The sequence below is a fragment of the Euphorbia lathyris genome, chromosome 1 (assembly GCF_963576675.1).
Source record: "Euphorbia lathyris chromosome 1, ddEupLath1.1, whole genome shotgun sequence".
Lineage (NCBI taxonomy): Eukaryota > Viridiplantae > Streptophyta > Magnoliopsida > Malpighiales > Euphorbiaceae > Euphorbia > Euphorbia lathyris.
This window is the reverse complement of record NC_088910.1, coordinates 52,205,930-52,217,297: the sequence shown is the minus strand read 5'-3', so window position 1 is coordinate 52,217,297 and position 11,368 is coordinate 52,205,930. Positions and strand designations below refer to the sequence as shown.

The 11,368-nt window shown below is 34.0% G+C and overlaps 1 protein-coding gene across 1 annotated transcript; it reads right to left on the bottom strand.

The window, feature by feature from the left end:
- Positions 1-5,292: 5,292 nt before the first annotated feature.
- LOC136232705 (uncharacterized) lies at positions 5,293-10,975 on the bottom strand. The gene is made up of 5 exons (XM_066022073.1): positions 10,779-10,975; positions 10,094-10,633; positions 7,980-9,206; positions 7,826-7,893; positions 5,293-5,838 (listed from the first exon to the last, which is right to left on the bottom strand). Exons 1-5 carry the CDS (start codon positions 10,860-10,862, stop codon positions 5,514-5,516), a joined length of 2,244 nt encoding a protein of 747 aa, XP_065878145.1. The 5' UTR covers positions 10,863-10,975; the 3' UTR covers positions 5,293-5,513.
- Between the last annotated feature and the right edge of the window lie 393 nt (positions 10,976-11,368).

Here is an 11,368-nt window from a genome sequence, read left to right as displayed (position 1 = left end):
GTGACTAATATGATTACAATAATACTCCTCATATTCGCTCTTTATTTATTACTTTATCATTAAAATTATTAATTATTGTTATATTTACCAATAGTGAGAGGAGAAAGACTCCTCAATAATAAATTATTAATAAAAAATAAAATTAAGAAGACACTAAAAGTGGAGAAAGACTCTCAATTAATATAGATAATGGAGATATTATTAGTGATTTGAGGAGCCACACGGTTAAAGTTGATTTTTAACCCTCTATCCTCAAATTTTAACTTAAAAGTCAAACTAAGATCATCTCTAATGGTGTTACTTTGTTGTTACTAAGGTGGAATAAGCCGTAACAAACCACTAAAGTGGTTGTTACTAATTATAATTTGTTACAAATATTAGTACAAACCCTTCTCTCCTCAAAAGTTTATTTGTGGCATAAAATATATTTAATAAGTGAGATCTACCAATATGTTATATATTAATTAAAATAAATATATAGAGTGTTTTATGATAAGTGAGACCTACCAAAATTTGAAGTAATAAAATAACAAAGTTTGTTACTCACCTACTAGAGATGCTCTAAGAGGCGATTGAAGACGCTCTTAGTGCTAATTAGGTTGGTAGTAATATTTTTTTTTTTCATTTTCTAAAAGACTAGCTTTGTAGAGCATATCCAATAGACCCTCTAAAAATAATATAAACAATTAACTCTTAGTTATTTAAAAGGCTTAGAGCATCTCCAAGAAACTTTTAGTACACTCTCTAAATAATATAAATAATTGACTCTTAGTGGTTTAAGAGTGACTAAGATATATCATCTCCAATAATACTCCTTATATTCACTCCTTATTTATTATTTTATTATTAAATTATTGTTTATTGTTATATTTACCAATAGTGTGAGAAAAGAGACTGCTCAATAATAAATTATAAATAAAAAATGAAGTTAGAAGGCACTAAGAGTAGGAGAGAGACTCTCTATTAATAGAGAGGATGGAGAAGCTCTTAGTGATTTGAGGAGCCACTAAGAGGCTGTTGGAGCTCATTTTTTATTCTCTCTCCTCAAATTTTAACTTAAGAGCCAACTTAAGAGGTTGTTGGAGATGCTCTTAATATATCAAAAGCACTATGAACTTGTCCAAAAAGTTTGATTGACCCCTGAACTTACATAGTGTCTCGTTAGCCTCCTCAATTTGCTTAAAATAATCTATTGGGCACCTGAATTTGTATAAAATGACCTATTACCCCTCTGAACTTGCTTACCATGATCCATTTTCTTCTGAACTTGTTTAAGTGACATACATTGCAATTTGTCTAAATCCGTAAAAAAAATTCAAAACTTAAAAAGTAAAGGCTTAATTCGGTATTTTAAGTCTTTAAAACAAATTAACTTTTTATTTTGTACATTTTTATGGTGTTTTTATAGATTTAGAGACTTAATCATAACATTTAAGCAAGTTTATGCGGTTAATGACACATCATGTAAGTTCAGGGGGTCAATCAAACTTTTTGGACAAGTTCAAGGGGTAAATAATGTATTAAACCTATTTAAAAGTATTAAAATATATACCATCCAACAATATTCTTTATATTCGCTCCTTATTTATTTTTTATCATTAAAATTATTATATATTATTATATTTATCAATAGTGAGAGAGAGAGAGGAGAGGCTCCTCGAAAATAAATTATTAATAAAAAAAATAGATAAGGGCCAAATTTAACTCTGACTTTTCAGCGAAGTGCAGATTTAGCACTAACGTATGAAGTGATGCAAATTTAAGATAATATTTAACTTTAACGTCACAATTAATCAGATCATATTCTTGAACGTTAATTGTGACGTTAAGCCTACATTGGTAATATTTTATAAACGTTAAGCCCAAATTGGTATTATTTTGTAAACGTTAAGCTTAATTGGTCATGTTTTATATGTGGAGCCTAAATTGATACTCCCTTAAAAACTTGAGACTCATTTTGGTACCTTATCCAACATGGCATGTTAAAATTGTGACGTGGCACTGAGTTACAGAACTTAATGGATGACGTGTCACGTTCCGTTTGTGAGACCTAAATTGGTGCTATTTTGTAAACGCCAAGCTATATTTGTGCTATTTTGGATGTTGAGCCTAAATTGATACTTCCCAAAACCTTTAGGCCTATTTTGGTACCTTATTCCCAACTTATATGTAGCCTATTTAGTTTTAGCATTTTAATAAAAAAAAGTGTAATTTTGATAGTAATATAATATAATTGATATATGGAAAGTTTGAAGTGACAGTTAAATACCAATTAAACCAGTCTTTCTAATTTCCGATAACATAGGGTTAAAATTAATCCTCCTCTAACTTTGCAGCATTTTCTTCGTTAAGGCTAAATCTACATTTCCCTTAAAATGTTAGAGATAAATTTGGTATTTATTCCAATAAAAAATGAAATAAAGAGGGAACTAAGAGTGTGGATGGACTCCTTAATAATAGAGAGTGAACAAAGACTTTTACGGCTTGATTGGATGAAGGGTAGGGAATGGTTAATAAATGAAGGATAGAGAAGGGTAGGGAAAGGTCGGGAAAGGTAAGGAAAGAGAAGGAAGGGTAATTTCTAACCCTTCCAAACCCACCAAATTGGAGGGTTCAAAATTGGATGCAATTTGTTAAAAAGAAACCCTTCAAAACCCCTCCAAACCCTTACCCTCCTAATTTTTTTTTGTGTTCCAAACATGGGTTTGTAGAAACCCTTACTAACCCTTCATTCTCCCAAACAAGGTTTCTATCAACCCTTACTAACCATTCCCTTACTAACCATTCTAAACCCTCCATCCAATCAAGCCCTTAATGATTTAAGGAGGGACTAAGAATCTCTTGAAATTGATTTTTAACTCAAACTCTTCAAAATTTAAATTAAAAGTCCAATAAACGAGTCTATTGGAGATGTTATTGTAAAACAGAAAAATTAGAATCCTTTACAATAATATCACCTAGCCAACTTAAAAATCAAAGAAATAAAGTCGTTAGCGGTGGAAAGAGTTGTCCTAATAACTAAGTGCGGGAAAAAAATCTTCTGTCCCGAATTCCCTGTCCCCTTCCCTGTCTCCCATTCAAATTTTGACACGTGTCCTTTTAACTACACTTTAACCAAAGTTAAGTATATCTAACCATAGTTAGTAGCAATAAAGTAAGATAAAAGGGACACGCGTCAAAAATTTAATGGGGGACAGGGAATTCGGGACAGAAGATTTTTTTCCCTAAGTGCGCAACTCTATTCACTAAAGGAGAGATAAAAAAGATACTGTAAAAATCTAAATTGTCTTTGAGAATGCTTCTTCAGTCAAGGATAAGTCCGCCTAACTCATCAAGATCAATCTTGTTGGAGTAGATATTATCCACAATGAACTTAGAATCCATCTATAACTCAAACCTTGGACAGATTATTAGAAATTGCCCAGAGTAAGCTAGACCGGAGGGCCAAGGATTTAATCACTTTTGGATTGTGAATATCATCAACAGGAGCTTAACCCATAGACTTCAAAAGGAGATCCTTGACTGCACTAGAGAGGAACCATAATTCCCAACTCCAAAATGTTTCATAAGTCTATCAATAAGAAAGATGAAAATATTACGCTTCAATCTGCCAATCAACTAAGGAAGCTCGAGATACAGCCTCGTATCTAGAGATCTGTACATCGAAAATTTATACAAATTATCAATTCGAAATCAATTGATTTTAGGACATAAGAAATTTTGGAGATCCGTACATCGAAGATTTATACAAATTATAATTCGAAATCAATTGGTTTTAGGTCACTTAAAATGATACATCAATAATAATATTGATATATCACCAACTAAACGAGCGAAATTATAATCCTAACATAGCCAAATCTCCGCCCGTGACACTCTCCCCCACTTGGATTATCAACGACCTTGTTGATGGATTCGAAAGGTGAACTTCACTTCACCCAGAACAACAACCAGTTTCTAACAACAATTGACCGCTGCTTCAATATCCACACTAAACTCCGCTTGCTTCGAGTTCTCCGACCTTTACCCTTTAAACTCCGCTTGCTTCGAGTTCCCCGACCTTTACCCTTTGAAAACTTGACTCAATTCCAACCACCATTCCGCAACTTGCCAAATCTTCAACTGGCAGTGGTCCGATAATGGAATGCGTGGATTTCTATGCCCCGGGGCCTGATGGAAAAGTGGAAATGTTGTGAATTTGGCCGTGATCACTCGAGTAAATTGTTGGCGGGGGCCAACTTGTGAATATATATAGGCAGAGGCCTTTTTGGAATCAGGGTCGGGGGTACCCTTGTTGTGCGACTATGAATGTATCGAGGGGACGCCCGAGATAATTCGTAGATCTTGTCCGAGTTTGTAATGAGCTCTGTGGAGGGGACGCCCAAAACATCTCATGTACGAACCGGATGTGTGTGTTTTGGTACGAGATTCAATATTAATAAGGTGATACTTGTACGGATTTTATTCTTAATATTAATTATTTTTCATAATGGTATGCTTTATATTCTTTTTTATTGGTGGAATGGATTGCGCATAAATACAAACTTTTGGCCTGTGAAAATCAGCTATTTATCATTAAAGAAGTGATATTCCTATTATTTTCATTGGTCGAATTCATTACACTCCATCCACGAATTCTGAAAGGACACTAAACTCCTTGATTTGTCTGCATTAGACTTTTGAATGCCTTTCTTAGGATTCAATGTCAAACAGGGTAAGCGCATTGTAGTTAAAAGCTTTATAGAGATGAACTTATAGAGATGAACATCACAACTTTAACTTAATTAACAGCATATATTTTTATGCTTGTAATATTGGCTGATCCAGAATAGCAGCATTATAAATATATCTGATTATTCACAACATTACTACTGTAGCTTTATTTGAAAGCACAAGAAATGAGAAAAACAAGTATTTGCCGAATCTTTTTGCAGAGATGAGAAGAGGTTGTAATTATAAAGAAAGCGAGTTTGCAGCTGCTGTGGCTGCTGGTACATTCGCAGTTTACTCGCTGGAGGAAGCAAAGGCCAAGTATACAAGAGAGTTATAACTATAAGAAGCCAAGAAAAGGAATCCGGACTGCAAAAGGGGATATACTCGTTTTCCGATAACTAAGCATTCATCCATCAAATATGCAACAGGTAATTCTGCAAACTGTAGACATAAACAGTTTCTTGATAGATTGTAATTATCAAACTACTTCGTTATGTAGGCAAAATTGCAAGCCAGAAAGCACCTGCAGATACCATGCCAAGCAGAAAACCGAGCACTATTCTTGGGAGAAGGCTCAAATCCGAAAAACATCAACAAACGGCCATTTCAATTCCTTAACTATAAACACTTTTACATCAAACATTATTATGAATGTTTACATTTTTTAAGATTTGGTTATAACAAGGTCAAAGCATCAATATCAAGAAGATAATTTATCCTTAACATACTAATGTCAATACTTAGTTAAAAACTAATATAAAGGACGTCAATCCTTATGTACAAATAGGATCTTATTTAACTCACCTCATAGATTTCATTGCCTTTTTCTTTTTCTTCCATCTTAAAGTTACCATTTTCTCATATTTCCACCGTCTATATTTTTCTCTATCCTTCAACCAGCCAGAGTAATCTTTTCCCCCCTTGCATTCGATGAAGTCAGCTAAATCATCAAAGTCATCTACTTTGGAATTTTTTCCTAGTACACACTTCAGATATGTCTGACCATTACAGCTTTCCACATTATCATCTGGTGCAGAATCCAGGCTAGGCAGGACAGAGGCACATACTGAAGCTTCTGCTTGGTTGTCTTGCTTCCTTGGCTCAGAATGCACGATAGACCGTTGCCTGAAAACACAAAAATGAAAGAAATGAACAGGCAATACGAAGTTATAAACCGTGTTTCACAAAGACAGTGCTTTACAAAGTTTCCTAAGAGGATTGATATATAGAGCTTTATAGATTCAACAGGACAAAAAGCTCATGAAAGTATCTAAAGAATATACCAGCATTACTCATTCGAAACATGCTCCTGTATGCAGACTTCAGTATCGTCTAACAATCAAATAAAAAGTTTCTAGATATTATTGTATGTTTCCATAAAAGAATAATGGAAAATCCATTAAAGCGGCCATATAATGTTTTCAGAGAACCACACAAGCCCCTGCGAGCCAGAAAATAACTTCAAGCATTAAATCTATTATATTGTTTTCTCGAACTGCCATATTTATTTCCTTACAAACAGCTTCTCAACCTCAAAACAGGAAAGCACCAGTGTAATACCCCATGAGGCATGACATCTAGTTTTAACTCCAGTACTTTCTTGTTTTAATTTTTCTGCTGTTTGACAAAACATCATTTTCATGTAACTGCTAATTATCAAAAATATTTTCCAAATTGACCCTTTCAAGCAATCAGGAATTCCCTGAAAACAATAAGACATGCAAATGAACCATAAATGTGCACTAACGCAAGCATCATATGAGACTTTTTAAGAACCCATTCATTTAGAAACAAAAGAAAAAATATCCTTTCCTGTCAGAGCATTTTCTCATGAAAACATTTCTTAAGTAAACAAAATAATTTATTCAGTTTTTAGTTCTACACCTAAAAAATAAGTAAATTTTATTTTTTAGCATGTAGAAATGGAAAGAATAATTTTCCTTCAATGAAAGAGACCATCTCCCCATTAAAGACATTTTAGAACCTTTACTACAATACACTTGCTTTCTGTCCAGTCAATAGAAGAGGAATTTGATAAGAAGAAAAAAAGGAAAGGAAAATTTCATTGACCAACAGCAAATTTGACTGACTATTAGTAACAGCCAATGATAGACCACATGACTTTCTTCTATTTCAATAGTTGATGATTTTTTCACATGTTTATAAACAAGAAGTGGAAAAACACTAAAATAAATTTTCAGAAATCAAATAAAGACTTCATTCGATCCAGGAACAATCAGCCAAATCATTTGCATGTCACATTCCAATGAAATAATTAAAAGAAGGATCGAACATAAGAAATTCACAGAAATACCATTTAACAAATGGAAAAGAAAAAAATTCAAGGGAATGCAGAAGCAAAGCAAATTTTGCAATGTGATACTATAGTATAACATCATGAAGGAGCTCTTACAATGTCACAAAAATGATCTCCTATAAACATTGAAGGGGAGTTCAAAAGTAAATGTTAAAAAAGTTTGTTTTCATAACTGGTTAATAAAAGAAAAAATAATAATAATGAACTTTCTTGTATTAGCTGATTTCAGAAATCCAGTAGTGTTAAATATCTAGTAGTGTATTTTTGACAATAGTCTTGCATCTGCTGATCTTGATTGGAGAAAGCCAACACCAACCCACCAAACATTTGCATTTGAGTATACTCTGAAGCTAAAGGAATTGATATAAAGTATCATAAAGCTCTTTATTTTATGTTTTTTATTTGAACCAAGTTTTCTTGTAAGAATTTATGTGATCTGAATACTTAAATAAACATCTACAAGACTGGATGTTAGAAACTAATACTATGCCAGCACCCGATAATTTTTCTCAGTTTCGAATCTGTTCAGCATAAAACTCTGATCCATACCAATTGCAGAAAGATGCTAACCTCAGTGAGAATAGCTTGAGCCATGATATTAAATGCAACAACATAATAATTGGAAGATAAGCAGGTAGTTATAATTCAACAGAAACTACAGTTTATTGTCCTAAATACCTAATTATATAAGCCCAAAAGTGGAAAGCATACAAAAAGTAATTTAATTTATAGCCCACCATCCAGATAAAGCCACACCTAAAATAAATGGATGCAAAACAAGTTATTGGTATTTACCTCAAGTACAAGTCTTGGATCTTCTGAAATTTTGATGATATTAAATGGCTAGATTTTCTGGCCACAACCTACAGTTTTTTTCAAATATTTAATATATTGGAACCCAAGCAACAACAAAAATTACAAAAGCGAAAGAATAAGAAGCAAAGATTACCCGTTCAACATTTTCAGATGAAAAGGATCTTGATCTGGAAATGAGCTGTGACGCTAATGCGTTGAGATCACCCTCTTCAATGATAAACAAATTCAACAGTGTCATTATTGTAAATAAACATCCCTTAATTAAGAAATCAACCCCACTAGCATAACTTGATGAAAGCGTGCCCAAAAGATGCAAAAGCATCATTCGCTTGTTTTCCTTGTGCCTAGCAAGGTGAGATCGTACCTCTTCAGACAAGAAGTTCTGAGCAGATAAGTGGACACTGAACTGTTGAAAACAAGAAAGAATATCCAGTATACAATTATATTCCATACACGAAGTGACGCCCTGTTTCGATTTCAGAGGACTTGAAAACCCAGCATGCCTTATGGTTTGCAGCATCGAACTACTCATTAGCTTTAACACAGATGCAAGGAAATATGTATCATGGGGGATTGTTTCACCTTTCCAAAGTAAAGTTCCCGTTGTGTCACCAGATGAACATCCTAGTATTATGCAATTTAAGATTGATAAAACCTCATATTTATGGGCATCATCGAATATACACATGTTATCCTTCACATATGCAATGGAGGGTCCCACGAGGTCAGAATTTTTTCCAAAGGAAAATTTGCTCACATATGAATCCCATGACCTATTTGGCTTGGCAATCAGATGATGTAGTTTGTCCACTGTCACTTGCAGAAGAAATGACTCAAAATTTAGCTGATTCTTACCAAAACCGCACGACTTGACAGAGGAAACTTCACCAGAAAAATGGTGGTTATCAATATCCAAACTAGAGATATGTCTACCGTAAAGCATGACAGACCTTTCTAATGCTGTCAAATACCTCTTAATTGATTGAGAGTCCAAAATCACATTCTCAGCTGTGCTAATATTGATTGCTTCAGCAACTAGTGATATTAAATGCGCCTGAAACAATTTTGGAGCAGAAAGGACGACAGGATTGAGAAGTAAAGACAAGGCTGCTGGCAAACTTATTTCTGGAGTTCTTAAATCCTCCCCATGGCACCAATATAATCTGTTGATGGAATTTGCAAATGCATGTTCATCAGTAACTGATAGAATAAAGTGTGCAGAAATCACCTCCAATGCACTTGCAACATTACCATGACCAAAATGTAAGTTGAATAGCATTTCACTTCTGGAAGATGAAGAATCAATCAGCATAAAGTAACCTCTCAGTGATTCATGCAGCAAAAGCTCATCCGCAAACACCTAAAGATACAAGTTTAAAAGTCAAGTTGCATTTTGGATGCAAGAAAACTTCTGAAATTGAACCTATGACAAAAAAGGTATGGAAAAAGGGGCAGAGAATTAAAGCAAAAATCTTTTAAAAATAATTGAGATCAATTCAATTTTTTAATATTCTGACAAGAAGAATGTGCCCATGGAACCAGAAAGAGAGAAAACCTAGGAATCTCACAATTATACATATAACGATAATAAGCGAAATATTAAATGGTGCATAATGAAGTGGATCATATAGCACAGGCCAAGTGGTGCAATGAAATCAATGATACTGAGACATGAATTCATGATCAACACACCATAATCTGATTCAGAGGCGCCAAAAATTAAGTACTGCAGCATATTCAAACATTTAAAAAATAACTTGAGGTCTCATAATGCTTAAAGGTAATGGTCTGTAAGCAGGCAATAGAAAAGCTAAAAGCCCGATAAATCAATATGTAATAAGACCTATTTAGAATTTGCTTCCAGAGAATCTGTAAAATGATAGTTCTATCTCAATGGAACACACGCAGATTTACTAACAATTTAAGCACCATATAAATGTATGAAGCTATATTACGAACTGGTGGATGTTACCACTACTTATAGGTATCCTAATAAGATTATATAACACAGGAAGGAATAAGAGAAAAAAAAACAAAGAATTCAATGGACAGAATCATACATATGCATATATACAAGGAACTTTTGGATGGTTATGCACGTTTACTACCATAAACTCATGGGAGATAATGAATGTAAGATTCTCCACGGGAACTTTTTGAAGAAAAAATTAGAATAGTAACAAAAGTATTTCAAGAAATGCAGCTGAAAGAAATAAAGACAAAAAGAACCAGAAAAACCAAAATTACCTCAAGCAATGAGCATAAAAGCACATAGCATGAAGGAGAATCCAAAGAAGATACTGAAGCAACAAACTCCTCACTAACGGAGGCAGTACAATCACCATCAACATATGCACATTCAAGAGAAATGGACCTCTTAATTGTGAAGTAGCCCTTCCCATTTCTACCAAAACCTAGCTGAACAGAAATCAACCTGCTAAGATTTGAAAGAAGAATTCTGCCTTTGTCAATCAGAAGCTGCTGGTTGAACGCAAGTAAAGTTAATATCACCAAACAACACCTAAGGTGCAGCATTAGTTGCTCACGCTTTGCCCAAATATCTGCAACCCTAATAGCAGAAACATCATGTAAAGCAGAGAATAACTCCTCAAATCCTTGGTCAAGTTCTTTAAACAAAACATCAGATAGATAGTGAATGTCCTTGAAGTTAAAATTGACGCCAAATTTATCTGATGCCACATCTGGATAAAATAAACCAGAATGCGAGTTCAAAGACAAATGGACCAGCACGACATACAATCTCTTCAAATCAGCTGGAGTTCGACCCTGAAATCGAACAGAAATCAAAATTTGAAAACCAAAAATAGGGAAGAAAATTGACAGTGAAAATAAAGCACATTGAAAAGGAAGGGGAAAAAAACTAAGAAACCAATTAAATCAAACACTAGCTAGTGGACATGTAGGGATTCACCTCGGGGGCTGGAATTGCAGAGACGATTGAATGCAGAATAGTAGGAGGAGCAAGCTTTTCTTTAGCTTTCTTCTTGCGTCCCATTTCCCAAACCTGAAGAGAATTAAATCAAAATCCACTACAATAATCTGCCTACCTTTCTATGTGTTTCTTTTTCTTTTGTTCTATCGTCTTCCTCGCTCCATTTGCTTGAGAAATTTGAACACTAAAAGCCAATTAGTAAGGTAAGAGAAGAAGTAAACGTTGTCGTTTCATCTAATTATTGATCCACCGACCATAAACCGCTCTCATTAACAGGGGATACAGGAGGTGCGATAGAGATAAAAAACACCAGATAAGTTATTTTGTGTTTGTTTGAGAGATAGAAGAGTGAGACAGATGAGGGATAAATCTTTTATCCCTCAAATCCTATACCCAAAAGAGGGTGGTATAAGGAGGTGCTATAAGGAGCTGAGATAAGCTCTTGCGATTTTAATAGGATGCAAAAGTCCATCTTATCCCTCAAATTAATATTATGTAGTTTAAATAAAGTTAAAATAGTAAAATGTATTATTTTATCTCTATCATTATTCCATGTACCAAACATTGAA